At 42.8% G+C, this 18,806-nt stretch overlaps 1 protein-coding gene across 1 annotated transcript in view; it reads right to left on the bottom strand.

The window, feature by feature from the left end:
• Positions 1 to 18,806, bottom strand: part of WHRN (whirlin) — an 871,032-nt gene that overhangs the window by 152,675 nt on the left and 699,551 nt on the right. The window contains exons 5-6 of the mRNA XM_078640355.1: positions 5,958 to 6,163; positions 4,974 to 5,010 (exon numbers count right to left, since the gene is read on the bottom strand). Of these exons, the coding sequence (XP_078496481.1) occupies positions 4,974 to 5,010; positions 5,958 to 6,163 (243 nt within the window). The remainder of the gene's footprint in view (positions 1 to 4,973; positions 5,011 to 5,957; positions 6,164 to 18,806) is intronic.

Raw genomic sequence — 18,806 nt, 5'->3', positions numbered from 1 at the left:
TAGTGTATTTTTCTCCTCTAAAGTGCTCATCGCTAATGTGGACCACTTTCTAAAATTGCCAGTGTCTGGTTGCCATCTTGCTTTCCTAACATTTCAGGTAAAGTCGACGCCAAATAATTTATCTCAAAGTGATCTTGGTGTTCTGTTCTCCTGTGACATGTTTTCTTTTCCACAATCCTTGTAGAGTGTGCTAATAAGCTGTTGCGATGCACCTGCAGAGCACAGCTTAGCTGAAAGTAACACATTATTTTGTTGATAACTGCAAGTTTGAAGGATATTTAAAGTAGCCTCATTGTGCAGTTGCTTGAGAAAATAATGAGGTTATATTATTAGTTTGTGCTTTAACCTGTTTTGTCTGTTGTGTGGGAACCATGTCTAGCTGTATTAGCTCTTAGAATTGTGTGATTTAGGCTAATGCAATGTAGATGGAGATTCAGATGCCATTTCACTTGTCTTTAGAGAGCTGATGCTTTTCAGATGCCTTTGTGGCAGAATGTTTATTTCCTGACTCCCAGAGGCTTTTTTTGCATCACTCTTAGGCAGGTGCCCTTTTTCCTGATTTCTCAGCAGAACCTTTCACAGACTCTTTATGGGTGAACTGCTCTTGTTTAACTTTTCTTTTGAGAATACTTTATAATAGTTTGTCTTTGTTTTATGATCTTTTGAATTGCTTCTTTGAAAATATTAACTAGCATGCTCCTGTACTGGTTATTGATGTCAGTGTCGGCTACCTTAAACAAGCATTGGAAATGCATTAGGTCTTGCATTTGTTGGAGCTGGCGCTATTGGCATTGTAAATGAAAAAGTGCACGCTAATATAAAAAGAACAAGGCTGATTCTCATGTTGCACAGTTTTGAAGAAAGCCAAAAGGATGCCGCGAAATCGCATTAGCTCTATAAATGAAATGAAATGAAACTGTTATGCAAGAGCGTGCTTTTGGGCAGGGCTGACTTCCACTTAGTGGCAGGGGAAGAGTGAGGAGGAAAGTCAGATGGTTGGGGCAACGGCAGCCCGAAAACAAGCTGCAGCTGATTCCATCATGGTGCAGGCTGTAGAAAAAGGAAGTCTGGCAAAGAGGAAGTCAGGCAAAGCCGCCATCATCTGATAACGGAACCACGTTACTGAACCATAACTATAATCAAATAGATTTCCGGTGCAGGGGTTAGATGGATTTGAAGGGAAACACTGCAGTCTAAATGTAAGGGCTACTTTATAAGCAACTACTGCTATAATGAACACGTGTACGCTGACAGCGCACAAGCCTACCCGAAACACCGAAAGAAACACTTAGCAAAGGGGCACCAACAAGCCACAATCACCAACAGAAAGGGCGATTTTTGCTCGCCTGACCCTCTCTTTTATTTGTTGCTGACTAGGGATAAATGGTCAACATAAAAGTAGAACTACCTTCGCAAAACTCCATTAAGCAATTGCAGAAGCCACTTTGGAATGGTGCTAGATTCTGTTCCCTAGACTAATTTCCAAGGAAGAGGGGCAATTGTTAAGCGAAAAAAGTCAGTGTATTATATAATGTTTCACCATATTATCTATATTTATATTGTTCTAATAAAAATCTAATTTTTTTCAAATAGATAATAGGTTTTTGGCCATGAAAGGTAATTGATATATGTTTTATCTACTCATTGTTATATTCTGGCAATGAATGTCGTAGTACATACATTGGTGAATATCTGCCTTCTATCAAAGATGGCTGGTGGCGTCGGTTGAGTTCCTGTGTAGGACGTTGGCGCGATAGAGCTCCTGATCCAGTGGCACTCGTGGGACACCTCATATGCTCCTTGTGGCACCGCCTAACAGTGCAAGAATCTCTCAGAATTTCATGTCTGATCCAAAGTTTGGTTACAAATCCCGAAATAAATCTTTAGTTGAGCGGTGCTCCTCAGGTAGAAATTGAAGTGATCTATGAGGCGTGCAAACTAATTAGAACTCAGGAAAGGAGAGTGGTGCTGAAGTCCGCCCATGGTAAGGGGGAGGCGGGGTTACCCTCGTATAGTGATTACATCATGTCTTGCAGACAGTGCATGCGCGCTGCCTAGGTTGGACCTAATAACAAATGTTGGGGCGCGAAAGTGCACGATTCACCATAAATTCGGGAGCGGGGGCACAACCGGTGCGGCACTTCTCTTTGCTGTCCACGAGCAGCAAAGGGAAGGACTTCCTTCCTGCTTGTGGAATGCAACTCCAACCAATCCTGTAGCTGCATTCATGCGGTGAAAGCAGCTCCAGGATTGGTGGGAGCAGGCTCACCCAGCACTCATTTTGAGGCTGGGGACCTGTGTCAGCAATCCCCAGGCTGTGTCACAGACTTTGGATTGCTGGGTCTACAGTGTGCATGTCGGGCTGGCCCTCGCAAGATGGCAGGCCAACCTGACATGCGCACTGTAGATCAGCGCTGCCATCCTGCAATTACACAATTGAGCCCCGCCCGAACCCTCGCAATGAAAGTAGTGCAAACCAGTGCGGTGGCAAATAAATAAAATGGCATTGACATGCACTCGCAGCAGGCAGGGCGATGCTCCTCCACTCCTGGGGAGGAGCTGACCCTGATTGATGTACAACTAATGTGAAGATTTGGCTGTGTAACTGTGCTAATACTTTAATAAACCTTCATGGTTTGAAACTTAACCACTCTGTGTTCCTTGTGGAGCATAATGTGCTTCATGTTATTGAAATGTATTTAATTTTGATTTTAGCCTCAGTTGGAACCAAAGATTCATCAGAGAGTTCTTCATGTACATGAATTTGAAACAGAATTTGCACAAAGCAAAATATGAACAATGTATGGAAATCTAGGATTTCATTGATTGACACGTATAGTCCTTGGATGTTTGCGAGTCACAAAGTTGCTGGTGAGGTTTTCAAAGTTTTCAGAGAATGTAATTTGTTATGGAATTGTATAATGTACCTTAGAATTGTTATTACTGTGTGATGTTGACTTCCCATCAATTGTACCCTATTTTACCCATCCTGTCATGCTTTCTAGTACAGAGCACTTAGTTATACTTTGCACAGTATGACCCCCTGCTATGATGCTAAGCCATTGTGTAAGCATTGGAGGGATGCAGATCTTCACAGATATACGAGCTCCATGCTACTGAAACCACAGATTTTCCACAAAAAGAAACGTGCGACAGAGCCTCTGTGGGTATCACCCACAAGATATGGATCTCTCTGCCGCCGGATGACCGCCTAATCTCGTCTACCTCCTTAAAAAAAAAGTGAAAACACTTCTGATTAACACGTTTTTGCCTGAATAAAATCACTGTATGCTTTATTGATAACACCTTATGTTTTACTGACTGTATACCTGTCTGCTATTCTTGTATGCTGTATGACTTCTACAATGATTATTCTCGATAGATGGCAAACTTACTATTCTCCAATTATATATGTGAAGAGTTTCTGTTTTCACAACTATATCTTGACTTCCTCTCATGTAAAGTGCTCTGATTCCCTCTAGGGTCAGGTTCACTCTATATAAAACTTTAGAAATAAAAAAATAAATGACAGCTGTCAAAGATTGCGGTCTATACATACATGTACATAGTAAGGTCTAAAGGTTTTCACTCCCTGTAATGTATGAGGCAAATATTATCCAAACAGGCTTTCGCTTTGTAATGAATTCCATTCTTGTCCTTGCATTATTGCTTGGCCAGTGCTTAATTTGTAAAATAATAAGTGCCAGGGCCCTCGTCAGGAGGCCACTACAGCTTGCACCGTCCTTTGCTCCTGACAGTGCTGCCAATGACAGAACAAACACATTTACTAGCCATCACACTCCTACAAGTGTGACACTTCAAACTAATCTGGGCCCCCTAAAGCTATAAGAATGGCTGAGGTGGCAGGTATTAGTTATTTTTAACATATATTGAATTAATAAACAACTCTTGTTAAGCTCATCTATAAAGAAAACAAACAGTGCCGCCATGTGGCAGACTGTGGTAAGTGCCGGTGTTAGCAATTATGTGCCGGTGCCAAACACCGTCTCAAATAAAGCGCTGCATTTGCTTGCATATAATTTAACTTGAAGACCCTAAACCCCTAAACCCCACGGAAACAAGCATGAATAAAGCCAACATATCTGGCTACAATGTGACAACACATGTTACCACTGACATTCCAAAGTGCTGTTTACATGCATTGCATGCACAAATGCTGTTTATCACATTAAGGTCTGTTCAATGGCTTTAACAATACTGGGTAAAAAGTAACAAAATAGGAATTGTTTTCTATATAGAATGTGTAAATGACTGACAGTACTTTTCAGATGTAAAATATTCTCTCATGAATTCCAATGAAAGCACTTCCTGGAAGGGTGAATAATACACCAGATAGACAATAGTATGAAGTGAGAGGGTGATACTCCATCAGTTGGAGCTAAAGCCCACTCTATGTATATTTCAAAGAATTAGTAACAATACGCCATGCAGACAGCTGAATTTTAAAGTCAGACCTAAAAGGATGGAAAGTGGTGATACAGCTTCTGTCGAAAACCGTCTTGTCATTTCAGCAGAAATAAGCAGTTGTCCAGCCTAAATCAGCAGTGGGGATTGCAATTAGACAAGAAGCAGGCTAACATATACTTTTATAGGGAAACTGGCACAGGCAAAAAATACTAAAAATACCAATAGCAGCTGCTATCAAATTTTCAATTCAAAGTGCACACTTTCATGAAGGTAAACACACATGCAAGGAGACTAGTTCATGCAGTGTTCCGTCTGCTTTTGTCATTTGGGCCACAATACATTACTGTACAAGAGAAAAAGTAACACCTTGTGGATAAACCTTTGGTTATGTTAACTTATTGATACATAAGAGAAAAGGAGACAGACCAAGTGAGGAATGAAATGAGACAGCAGAAGAAAGGATGCCAAGAAGAGTGAACAAGCAATATACTCCGCATTCTAATCTACTTGAATGGATTTCTAACATCAGAGTATTATGGTCTTACCTTTGATATTCCCTCTGCGGAGGCGTCCCGCGTCATCCTAGAAGAAGTAGCAATATGATTAGCACCATTAATGCATCTTTACAGGCTCTCAGTAGAAAATCTAATCATTTCGTAAGTGATGACGTGGAAGTGTGGTCTCCCGGTGATGCCAGTTCTAAAACCAAACAATGCAGAGGACCCTTGAATCCTGAGGGGAACTAATTTGAATGCTCTGTTCTGTACCATTCATTTCAACTGCGAGTTGATGCTAAACCAACTGATCCTGGCTCCTTCCCTGTATGACACCAAGAGATGGAAAGATGCCCCCCTGTCTACCACCAGCTCAGACTGGGGGAGTCTATGCAGCAATCTGTCACAACTAGTCACGGAGGGAGTCTTTCTCCAGGTGACAAAGGCTGAAGGAGTCTCTCTCTCTCTTTGACACCAGCACATTCAAGTGCCCTATGTGACACTGGAACAGCCTGAATGCCTTTCCCTACCTGACATTGAATAGCACAGACTGAAAGTGCCCCAACATCAGACTACAGGAGGGTGGGTAAATAGTAGGCCTGGGCGGTAAATCCGTTCCGCTCGCGGAATTTGCAGAATTTGGGTAATTTCGCCTTCCACAGAGAACGCGGAATTGGCACAAATTCAGCGATACACGGCTTCACGGAATACTGCCTACCCCTAGTAAATAGTCGAGGCCCCTGATCTTGATTGCCTACCCTAGTGCGGCTATCAGTTCCTTACCATGGAGCTGTTTATTGTTACAGAGAGTGTTTTGAGGATGGTGTCATTATAACAGTCTAGTCTAGTGGTCCTCTAAGTGTTCTTGCAATGGTGTAGTCTACCACTTCCAATAGAGAACTTGTGATGGTGTGACCTACCACCACAGTGAACATCCTTGTGCTGGTCTGGCCTAGTGCTGTTGTGTCCTTGCATACTCCCCACAGAGCTCCTACTGTACAGTGATGCTCTTATAAATGAGACAGACATACTCACCCTACAGATGAAACCACCGCCGTCTCGCCAATCTGAGAGCTCGGGATCCACTTGGTCTCATCCACAGTGGTGCGAGCATGCGGAAGGCGCCCGACGTCCTTCACCGTCATCATCAGATGTCGCGAAGACTTGAGGATCTTCACAGCCTCGTCGTGAGGGATGACGATGAAGCTGTGTCCGTTGACCTCCAAGATCTGATCTCCAACCTAAATGAGAAATGAAACAGGACTTAATCATAGTACTGCGTGTATATTATGTATTAGTATGTTTACTGTACAATCAGGAGTGGTTTCAAAACAAAATATACAAGACCTACTAAATTCAAACTTATAATGGATACCATATAAATATGGCCCATCCTGGGGTTCTAGTCATAAAAAACAACTTGAGCTTAGCAATCCTGACTTATTTTTTATTTTAACAGAGTAGTTCATTGCCATTTGAGGATGAGAACATATAGCAAAAAACATAATGATACATCCATGTCGGTATGTAGAGGCATGTTAGTCTATACGAAGACAACAGGATTTCCTGGGAGGCCGATGCCTATGAAAGGCTGGTGGTGGAGCACGGTCACTCAAATTTCAGTTCTGCACTGCCCAAGCCAAATCTCCCTTTTTTGCCTAAAGGCTAGAGTGTGCATGACATTCCTCACATTTAGGGATGCTGGGAGAGCCTGCCCGTGTTCAACTTTTTCTAACCTGTCCTGATGTTTTTTTCTATGAAATCATCAGTCTGTGATGTCTGGAAGGTGGTCCATATTTTAATTGCTCTAGACATTGGGTGCACACAAACTGTACCCTCACACATAATGGAGGGTGTCTACTGCTATTTCACCAAGCTATGAGGTAACTGATGCTAGAGGAAAACAGCCTTAACAATGTGGCCCGACCCTTACGTGCTGTTTCCCCGCAAGTGGAACCACGCTTGCCTTAATGGCGCTTAAGCCTTAACCACGCATATGCGTGGTTTAGGCAGTGCACGGTCTAGATGTTCGGATGGGCAAGAACAGGAAGCGTCAGGACAGAAAGCTCGACATAAGCAGGTAAGAGTGGCTGGGGCTGGGGGTACTCTTTATGGCTCAGGGTGTGGAGTTCTTTTTAGGGCTCAGGGTTGGGGGTAGTTTTTAGGGATCAGGGGTCGGTTTGTTTTAAGGGCTTGGGGGTCTGAGTTGTTTTTAGGGCTGGGGGGGGGGGGGTCTGTTTGCTTTTCTATGGCTCGAGGGTTTGGGGTTGTTTTAGAGCTCGGGGGGTTGGGGTTGTTTTTAGGGCTCAGGGGTGTCGGGTTGTTTTTAGGGCTCATGGTGGTTGGGGTTGTTTTTAGGGCTCAGGGAGGGCAGGTTTGTTTTTAGGGCTGGGGGGCTGGGGTGTGATCTTTACCACACATATCCTTTTACCAGACATGCCTTAACCACAAAATTGCCTGGTAAAGGCATTCCTGGTAAAGGCATGCGTGCCTCTGTCATACAACCAATGCTAGCAGTTTATTTCATAGTGAAGAGACACAGGCTTTTGTACTCTAGGAAAAGGTCTAAAGACTTATTCAAGGAAAATTTGTGAAGCCGCTCTTAACATTATTCTGCATGGATGTGTGTGTATGTTATATGTGTAGATGTTTAAATAGCACATACTTAACTCAGGAACAGTGGAACGTCCTGGCATTTAGTGTGTGGGTCCTGCATCTTATCTTTGTGTGTTACTTGTCTGGGTGCATGTGTGATATATTAATGTGCAATAAGACACCATGACAGCATGACACGGTGGATGTTGTCCTCGAACTCGCCTTTGTGGGAGTGACACCCGTTGACATCCTTTGTGGGGCTCCCACTTGCGGATCCCTAAAGCCGATGGGAAGGGTAGATGAATCCACATTTGTATCATGCCAGGCAAGTATCCTTCTAAAGGACAAAGGACTGGACCCTAAAAGCCTGGCTGCATCACAGGTCCCCCGTCATATCTTAGTTGCAAGCTACCCCATTTGGGCCCCAATTACGAGGTGGAAGACTTAGGTCGCAGGGGTAAGGAAGAATAATAACATTCAGGCCCTGAATTACCAGGTCTGAATCTGCGTGCATAGTCTCCAGTCCAAGGACTAATCTGCTCCCATTTGTCACCTGTTCTGTACAGATGGCCAATGAGAGCAGAGGAGCTCTCGGAAGGGGCTTGACTGGTCTTGCAGCCTGAGCCCAATGCAATGTTGGCGACTGGATTTTCCGGCAAGTAAAACCCGGCCAGGGTTCTCGTACTTGGGAAATCCGAACTTGGGAATACCGGGCCAGACATAATTGGATGGAGCGGTAGCCCACCTGGAGAAACCACTACACCCAACTTGTTATTGGGGCATTGGTATGTATGTACTCTGCATTGCTGAAAATAATGCCCACTTGCCTCAACCTGTGTCCAACTCTGTGAGCGGTCTAGAAAGGGAAGGATATCTAGTCCAGAAGCCTGACCTGTCTTTATTGAAATACACATCCCTGTACACAGTTGGTGGCACCCCCTATCTGTTTGGAGAAGCTTAGAAAAAGCGTCCTTCTCTGACTTGTTGGAGTTATGGATTTTGAACTGACAACTTTTATTTGACCCAATTTTCCGGCCGCGATGTCTCTCAGAACTAGATCAGAACTGGCCTTTGTAGCTATATCTTGCTATATTTGTCTAGCCATCAGAATAAGACTCAGAAAAAGATTTGGAGCATCAACACAGAGAGATGTCAGGCCAGTAAACATCATGTTGCTGTTTTCTTCCAAGTCTGGGAAGAGACATATAAACTAGGACTTCCTGCTGTTCTCTGCTTGGAAGAATGTTCTGCATTAAAGACGAGAGGAGCTACTTCGCAATGAGAGCAAGTGCAAGGCCCATCTAATTTATCCCTGTGTGGCAGAAAACCTGAGTGGTAAGGTTTATGAGTGGAGTTGGATGAACCTGAACCAAGGATAATTTTGTGAAGACATTTGTCATCAGAGAGTCAGACTCACTCCTAGACCATTAAAGGATTGTGTTTGGTGATGAGCCAGCACTGCTTGAATTATGGGATGATATATAAATCTTATTACATCTGAATTTGACACAAGAGTTTTCCGGCAGCCTTGGGTATTTAGTATGTGTGATTCTGTAATCCTTTATATACCCCCAGCTATGATGTACGAGTCTTATGATATTCTATTGTAAAGGGGCGGTATGACTGTCAACCTAAGTTTTAGTGATCAGCAGTAACAGGTGGAATCTATTCTGCACAGTGATGCTTCAGGTCCCATGAATTCCTTTCCCAGTGCATTCCAACCATGACCCTCTGGCTTTGGGCTTCTTTACACTTTTTGTAGGTTCTTGGATATATGCCCTCAAACCTAATAGTCTTCCCTATCTGGCATCCCGGGCCCTGAAAAAATAAAGCAAAGGATAGGCATATTGCTGAACAATGGACACATTTGTAACAACTTTCTATCACCTTTAGTCACTGAGATACACTGGTAATAGGAAAGACCTGAGACTGAAACATTTCCAAAGATTGTTAAGTATTCACAAACTTGTTCTCATAAGGTAACAATGCCCAGAGACTTCAATCTTATCTTGTTGATATAACATTGTTTGGGATTGAATATTCACAAAGGGGGAAATAGGGCCACTAGTTTTCAAAGTTGTAAATATTTTGCATTGTATTTTACTTGCTTGAAAATAAATACACATTTATTTTAATTTGGCAGCCCTGATTGGTCATTTGAGTTTAATTTGTGTGATAGGTTTATCGACTTTATCTCAAATCTGTTACCCTCTTCTAGAGTAAACATTGGTTGCTCGATTAAGAGACCCTTGAATATTCAAGAGTAAAATGGGAGTACTTTGGTCATTCAAATGCATTGTAATAGCACTTGAAGCTTCTGCTCCGGGGCACCAGTGCAAAACAAAAGTACTTTCCACTAACTTTGATAAATAATGAATGACCACGACAGAATTTTAAATTCTTCCGATAGACTTGTGAAAAGTTTATATCTTTGTGAAGATGTGATATGTTTTAACTTTATCTAACTACACGGTGGGAGAAATTACCTTTAAAAAAGTTTTTTATGGGATACCATAAAAAATACTTTTGCTGAGGGAGAACTCTAATTTTTGCTGCTTTTTCTTCAGGGAAATCTATCTGTTGGTTTATTTCCCCACTAGTTTCCTTCTAAAATGTGCCCTGATTTAGTTCATGTCACCCTTCAAGTAAATAGTGTTGCCCCCCTAACACATATAGCACTGTAAGAAGATTACTATCCCATTGCAACACATCCTTTATCCCTTCTCGATTGGCCCTACAATAATTCTTTGCTGTTTAAACAAAGGCGACTCCTCCACTGTGGCGGAGTAGCATTGCCCTACTGCTTTTAACCCATTGCATGCTCATGATGGGGGCCGTCCGAATCCTGCCCACTTAATAAAACCCCCACACAGCATGAAAATTCGTGCAGCGCGGAAGGGGTTAAGCATTGCAAAGCAGAAACATAAAATGATAACTTTGCGTTATTGTCATTTTATGCTGCTTCCTGCAGCATTGCGGGCGGGTGGGTGGGCGGGGCTATTCTGCTTTTGGAGCAGGGCAGGGGAGGAGTGGTTTTCCCACTCCTACAAGCACCGTGACTGTTTGGTCAGCCCTCTCAGCCTGTCCAAACAGAAATGAACACTTTTCCCATTCTCCATGCAGGCTGCATTACAACCTGCATGGAGAACATGCCCAGCCCCCCATTCCCTGGTTTGGCGTCGAACCAGGGCGCTCAAAACCAATCACAATGCTGCATTGAAGTGTAGTGATTGGTCAGTGGGGGCTTCTTCCTGTTCCTCGATGTGCACGAGGAGAGCAGGAGCAGAGACGCGGGACCCGGCCGGCGGCAAGGCAAGTTTAATTTTTAATTTTTAATATAAAAAAACAAATATATTCACCATGCACGATATGTGGTACGATACTGTGTTCATTTTTTTCAACCAATGCCATATTGTGTTGTGGGGCTTATAGTTTTGCTTTTAACAGTTTTATCATGAACTCAAAACCCAATATTCAATGTGCTGTGGACTAAAATGACAGCATTGGCCACTTGTCAGCTAGGTTTTAAAGAAGTGCCTGTTTCAAATGTAAATCCAAACGTAAACTACGCACACATATGTAGTGAGGGATCACGCTTTCACTCACATCATGCATTAAAACAAGCATTAGTAATGTGCATAGTTGTTTTCTTATTTTAGTGGAAAGTTTCATATTGAGCTCCACAACACTATAAAGGTACAGCATGTATTGCAGCAGCCCAACCTTCCATTACACATGGGATAAGGTAATAATGAGAGGTGGCAGTAGCAGAAGTAACAGAACAGGATTATCTCAGACATACAGGATCGATAGAGCACAGATAACTAAAACACTAACGAGGGAATGAGAGGGGTTAAAGACTGTTATACGATTTCCTTAAGCATACGAGAAGTACAACACTTTTGGAAGAAGCAGTCAAACCTCTTATCGAAAAAACATACATTTGTGTAGTTCTATAGGATGAGGGAAGCTCACCTACCCAGTGTGGTATGTTTCATCAGTGAGTTCCATATCTTGCACTAGGAAACATTCGACTGGTTGTACAGTCTCCTATAATGGGTTTCGTAGTTTAGGTGAAGTTATGCCACTTATGTCAACATTTATGTTCCACCTTTATTAAACTGTCAGAGCTACATTAAAAGTGTATCTTGGAGAGCTAAATTGTTGTTTACGGTTGTCTCCTTACCGCAGGATTAAAAACTGGAGGGCCGGGCAATGGGTACTATTTCTCTTTTCCATCAACACGTTTTGGTGCTCGAATATTGCCACTGGGACCAGGCATCTTCCCTATATAGGTATTTCATTCACATAGAATACTTTGAGACAATCCATCTCACTCCCCATAGAGGCCCGGCATGGTGCTTTTGGCAAGGCTTTCATCACGTGCAGCGTGTTTTGCAGGGCAAGTCACTGTAATCTAAGTCTGCACTATGAAACAAGCCATGGCCATGCTGCCAAGCCACACTCATAATTGACTGGGAGTGCACTGGCGTAACGAAAAGTGAGGGAGCCTCCCTGCACGGTGCTTAGGGGGGCCCCCTCTGGGCTCAATCAGGAGCTCTCCTGGCCAGAGTTCAGTGCCGAGGGGGCCCCTTGGAGCTAGGGCCCCCCCGTACCGCGTGGGCTGCGGGGGCCTGTGTTACGCCCCTGTGGGAGTGGGAAAAGGGAATGCATAGGCCTTGAGAGTGCAAACCACACATCCAACAAAGCAGCAACTCCTGCCATGCTACCAACGCTAATAGTGCACTTGTAGTAAAGCAGTGGTGGCGGCTGTCATCATAATTTTGAGCAGTCCCATCTTTATTATATCTTGTCTGAAAATGCAGCCCCATGGGGGCTGAGGAAAAAAACGCTTAGCTCATCCTGAACCTATTGCAAGTATCGCTGACTGCTGCTTTATTTATAGCTGAGGTATAAACATTAACATAAAAAGTTTATTTTGGATGGTTTCACTTTAGTACCTTAGATTATATCACAGAGCTGAGTGACCTTCATTAGAATTAGTGGACTGTGGCCTTGGTGCCGTGACAGTTTTATTAATGACTGAAGAGACAATTCAGTTGTTTTGTTTCTCCAGTATTAAGACTTTATTTGCTGGCATAGATGAAGAAACATTATTGTTAATTAATCATGCAAGAAATTGGGTTCTTGGCTGTCTTGAGTGTGAGCCCTGTGCAAGCAACAACCACTATCCTTGTCAGGATGAGGCGTAAGGCAACCCTAAATTAACTTGTGCTAAACCCTCTGGTAGCTTGGCACAGAGCTGTCAGGCTTAACTTAGAGGCAATGTTTAAAGTATTTGTGCAACACATCAACCAGTAATAAAGTGAAAACACCACACAAACAGGATCACACCAGGTTAGAAACACAGAGTGTTCTTTAATAAATAAAACAAGACCAAAACAACAACAATCCAATCAGTTGAACTGGAAATATGACATTTTAAACATTTCAGTGAAAATAGCACCAAAAAGCTTGAAGCACCAACTGTGATTATCTGGTCGCACTGGAGTAGGAGAAAGTCCCAAGGTCCACTGACCGTGGTGGAGCTGGGGCCGGCTACAGGCATCCAGTTAGGCCTGCTGAACAAAGCACTTTAAAACCTGGTATTCAGAGCATTACGAGGATCCGCGTTGAAGATGTGTCACGCAGCCAAATCGATGTGTCAGTTCTGAGTTGAGTTGCGGCTGCGATGTGAGGCCCTGTGTCATTGCCGTGGATCCACAAGTGAGGACTTGCGTTGTGAAGTCTAGCGTCAAGGATGCCTTGCGTGGTTGGGGTGATGCATTGGTTCCGAGGAGCAGCAAGGCGGAGTCCAGCATCATCATTGAAGCTGCCATTGATGAGGGTTGCGAGGGCCTGTACAGATGAAGCGTTGCATAGCAGCGGTCCTGAAGAGGTTGCAGGGGTGATGCAGGCCTTTGCGACAGGTTCAATCCATGCAGCAGTAGCGATGCACTGGTTCTATTCGGAATTGCGGCGCACAGCAGAGGAAATGCATCAGTTCCGCTGGGTCCACAAAGGCTGGCAGAGGAACTTAAGCCCACTTTCAAGGGTCCAGAACTGGGGTAGAACCCCTTGGCAGTATAGACATACAGATGGCAGAATCCAGGTGCAAGGTGGTTGGAAGACTGTTGTGTACCTGAGGCTTCAGATCAGGAGGCCAGACAACTAGCATTTGGAGTCACTCTGGGATTCTGGGTTCAAGCGATGAAGGTCCAATCCCTCTTAGCCAGGCAAAAGTGAAGCAGCTGGGCAGCAGTCCTTTCTGCAGCACTGCTGCCCTTCTTTCTGGGAGAGGATCCACAGGTCCAGCAGTGTATTGAAGAGCTGGTGTCTGAAGTTCAGTATTTAAACCTAGTTGTGCCTTTGATGCGGGGAGAAGATTCCAGAGGCATGCCTTTGACGTTCACAGGTGTCCTGCCTTCCTTGCTCTTTATGTGGATAGCACAGACTGCAGGAGGTAATCCGTAAACCCGGTTGAGACCTGGGTAATAAGCATATGCAACAAATAACAAGGAGGAGGAGCTGCCTAATGGCTAGGGTGGTCGACCTCGAATCTGGGGAACTGAGTTTGAGTCTCGTCAATAATGCTGAACAGCCTGTGATTCTAGGCAAATCACTTAATCTCCTCGTGCCTAACTAAATAAAATGAATGTGTCCTCATGTAATGCAACTGGTGCTTTGTAAAGCGCTCTGATACCCGATTTGGGTCAAGTGTGTGATATATAAAACTCTGTAAAATAAAAAAATAATTTTAAAAAAACCAATGTCTCAGCAGGTAAAATTTGGAGGCAAATATTTAAGAGCATGCACAACAGTGGCAGAAAATCAATGGAGACAGGTAGACATCGATGATTTATGCAGTAATTGCTCGGAGCAGTTTATAGTCAACATTAAATTAGGGAAGAAGCACTGTGTTACATTACAAGGCATGTATCCTGTACCAATTGTGCAAATTTGTGCTTGTGAAAAAGTGGTCTGTACAAAGTGACAAGTGAAACCAGCGAGAAGCAGTGCAGAAGAACAGTGATATCAATATTTACAACTTAAAGATGAATCAGTTGATTACTAAACCAAAACAAGGATGCGCCAAACAATTGCACTCTTTATGTGGAGGCAGGACATAGCCTATTAAAGTGTAAGTGGGGTGTGTTCAGCTTCTCCCTCCAGTTCTGACAGTGATGGCCCATCCAGGCACTCCTAAGCTCCCCATTGTGTGTGGCTATCTAGGAGGAATACACAAAGCCAACCTGTGAACTACACCTGGTCATATGAACCAGAGACAGGCAAAGGCACAAATGGCTAAGGCAGGAAAATGCAAACTTTCTAAAAGTTCATCAACAGAATGTTTTTTATCTGTCTGTTTAAACTTTTGTATGCTTTATCATTATTGGGGTTCCCCTCAGGACAACAACTGGATGTGCTCTGTGAACAATAATATATAATATTATTACTATAATATAGAATACTCGAAACATTGTTCAACATTGAAATGCTGCTAATCTGCGTGAAGCCTCTCCGTATGCTAGAAACAATGTAACACTGCAACGAGGAACTTACAACTGTCTTTTGCAATTGATACATTTGTGGTGCATTACTCGTGGCTATATCAGCAGCTCCATTGATTGGATATTCGACAAATAAAAAACATCTAAGAAACCACTTTCTTACAACGAGCTGAAGATTCCCAGTACGCAAAAGGTACTATTGATTTTCATCTATGGCTAAGTAAAATAAGTGGAGAGAGAGGGTTAGCAAAAAAGGAAACCAACCTAAAATTCTGTATTATTGTTCACAGAGCATATCCAGTCGTTGTTCTAAGGAGATCACCCAATAATGATAAAAGGGTACGAAACGCAATAATACCTTGGGAAAAGCAACCATAATAATAGGACTATCTAGGGAAAGTTATGGGTTTTCAACCCTAGAAACTCAGTCACCAGCTCCCAAGAGTTATCAACAGTAGACTAGAACCATGTTTGATTAAGGAAATTATGATCACTACTGTTTGATTGTATTAATATAGGACTGGAAGAAGCATTTGTCACATTGCATATATGCATTGGTTTTATTTGTTCAAATATGTTTCTTTTCCTTGATTTCTGATTTGTTTTGTTAAAAAAAGTTGGTCAATTTGACATTCAGAAGAATGCACTAGTGGTGACTTACATGTACTAAAAGGAAGGTTTGGGCCTGACAAAGGTCTATTTTAAAACTACACACAGGCATGTTTAAAGTGCTGCTTAATTGGGTGGCATTATCAGTGCTGCAGGCCCACTAGAAGCATTTCATTTACAGGGCCTGGGTACAGGTAGGCCACCTCAGTAGGGACTTACAACTAAACTAAATATGCCAATTGGGTTAAAGCTAATCCAATTCTACCATGATTTAAGGAGAGAGCACAAGCATGTTAGCACTGGTTACCAGTGATAAGGTGAGCAGAGACCTAAAGCCAACAAAAGCGAAGTCAGCAAACAAGAGGGTTGAAGGCAAAAAGTTAGGGGATCATCCTGCAGAAAGAGGCAAGTAAAACAAATCATATAACAAATATTTTGTGTACATTTAACATTCAGAACTGAGTTGTTTTAAGGAGCTCTCAAATGTGTTGATCACGGAAAAGGAGGAAGAGAGGAAAACAAGTAATTCTCCATGATCACACAGTTAGGTGAAGCTGGGAAGCGGTGACTGAAACCAGGGTCTCTGGGTCAGGGTACCTCAACTGGGTTTTGTCCATTTGCTTTTGTAGTTGGCTGGTTCCGGACTCCTACAGCATCATCACAGGCAACGCTGATCTTCTCAGAGAAGGGATGTGAGGGGTCTGATGTTGCTTGACTCAGATTCCAGTACATACATGATAAAGACTCTTCAAGATTCAGAACAGTGTATTTCTCTATTAAGTTGCAACTTATTTCAGTTTATTATATTAATGATACCATAGAGTGTCATTTGTTAGAAGTGATTCTAATTATGAGCTTAGAAACATTTATTCCTCACCCTCACTGACTTGAGGACCGTACTATTAGTGAACCTAGAGGAAATTAAGCTGTCTTTTGTCCACTGTAAGTGGCATAAGGTGTTATTATAAATTGAATAACATTATAGTATATTTTGTGTTTTGCCTCGCACACCCTGAACTGATGTATTTCAAGGTTCCCTCACATGATAATGAAGGAAAGGAGGCAATGTGAAAATAAAAATTGCCTAAGATCCCACAATGTGGTCTAGTGGAATCTGGGGTTAATGCAAGTTCACCTGGTTTCAAGTCGTGCTATTTTTTCACTGCATAGTTATCTCTTTTTTCTCCTTTATTAGATCAAATCGTAATGCGTTGTTTTTTATCCTTTCAGGCGCTAAATCAGGGCATTATGTTACATCCAGGCTGTGTATGTTTTACATGGATTGGAAGTGGTAGTGTTTGGGGTAGGTGATGTCCTAATGCAAAAGCTGAAATGAAAACTAGAAGATCCACCCTTGGTCAATGCATTGAGACAATTTGCACTTCATAATTAACAGTCTTTATTCATTGCCATCCGTTCTTAAATTAAATGATCCATCCACTCCCCGCTCATCCAGCCATTAATTCATTCCTTTGAGGCATGCAGCCATCTCTTCAGTGTCCATCCTATGACTGGACAAAGTTCTATAATGAAAAATGTGTTGTAGAACATACTTAATTTACAACTTATTTTAAAAATATCTTGGTGGGAGGGAGAACAGTCTCCAGACACTTAAATCCGTTTTTCATTACTGCAAAGCCTACCTTTCCTATAGGATACCATTGGAGTTACCTTATCACATTCAATGAGCTGTAATTTCCAAATGGGAACAGGTAACCATTTCATGTGTTTTAAAAATGCCTTGGTGGCAGGGAGAATAATAAGCCCGAGTTAAAAAACCCTGCTGCGCTACGCGGAGCTCCACAAGTGGCGGAGTGTGCTTAGTAATGCGTGTTCACGTTGATTTTTAGCGCTGAGTGTTTGTCCTGCACTGGAAAATCAAAGCGAAAAGCACCATGCGCAGCGCAAGCGGACGCTGCTTCTTTTCTGCCACTCGAGTACATTTTCTGCTCAAGAGCCAAATTTCTCAATGCGAACAGAAGGATTCTCAATGCGAGCGGTCACAACCAAACGCAACCACCAGCACTGAGAAATCAAACCGCCCGCATTGAGAAATCTAGCCAGGAGGTGGATTTTTCTTGCTCGCACTTGCCAACTTGACATTGCGGAGGGTGAGCGAGGACAAATCCTACCACGAGGTGGGTTTTCCTCGCTTGCACTCACCAACTTGATGTTGGGGAGTGAAAGAGAGAAAAAATACTCCGCTCCACTACATGGAGCAGAGTTTTTCTGAACTCTGCGTGCCTCGCAGAGCAGGGAGTGCAGAAAACTCCCTGAACAGAGCAGAGTTTACCTCCTGGGCTTAGAGAATAGTCTCCAGTCTCCCCACCCCATCCCCCATTTTAGTGGTCAGGCTTGCTCACTAATTCCAGTATGGGGGCTAGTATGACATTTGCTGGGCTGCTTTGGATTCCCAGTCTGGCCCTGCTGTAGGGAGGCTGACGGGCGAGGGGGGGATTGGGCAGGAATAAACAGGAGAGGGCTGCAACCACCGTTCATAGTTTACATCACTCACAGACACAGGCTCATCTCAGCCACCCCTGGGCTTGGAGTAGATCATAAAGCCAATTACAAAAGTGAAGGGGGCTCTCTGCACCCTGCTAATGATAAATAAGGCTCCCTGTTTTCCATTTTTACAGATTTTTACAGATAAATACAGACAGAAAACAATGTGTTTTCTATCTGCATTTACTTTTAAAAGAGGATAAATACAGAAAATTGTGCTCTTTTTAAGTGACTCTCCGTGCTGTCTTTGACGGATTACAGGCCAGAACCTGAGAATATGGACAGCCTGGGAAATTAAGAGACAGATTTTTACAGATAGATACAGACAGAAAACACTGTGTTTTCTGTCTGCATATATTTTTTAAAGTGGATAAATACAGAAAATTATACTCTTTTTAAGCGACTCTCCGTGCTGTCTTTGATGAGTTATAGGCCATCACTTGAGAATATAGACAGCCTGAGAAATTAAAAAACAGGATGGAATTTCTGTAAATAATGGCATATGTCAACATATTCATGGTATAATGCTAGTATTTACCAGTGAATGCATTGGTGTGTAATATTTGACAGTTTAAATAGCTAAAACACAGCAAACATCAAATTATGAGTGCACCTCTATCAGTTAAATAAATATGGAAATGTACAGCTTTTCAACTTCATTTAT

This window comes from Lissotriton helveticus, chromosome 5_1 (genome assembly GCF_964261635.1).
Source record: "Lissotriton helveticus chromosome 5_1, aLisHel1.1, whole genome shotgun sequence".
NCBI classification, from domain to species: domain Eukaryota; kingdom Metazoa; phylum Chordata; class Amphibia; order Caudata; family Salamandridae; genus Lissotriton; species Lissotriton helveticus.
The sequence above is the reverse complement of the archived record's forward strand: the minus strand, read 5'-3'. Positions and strand labels throughout refer to the sequence as shown.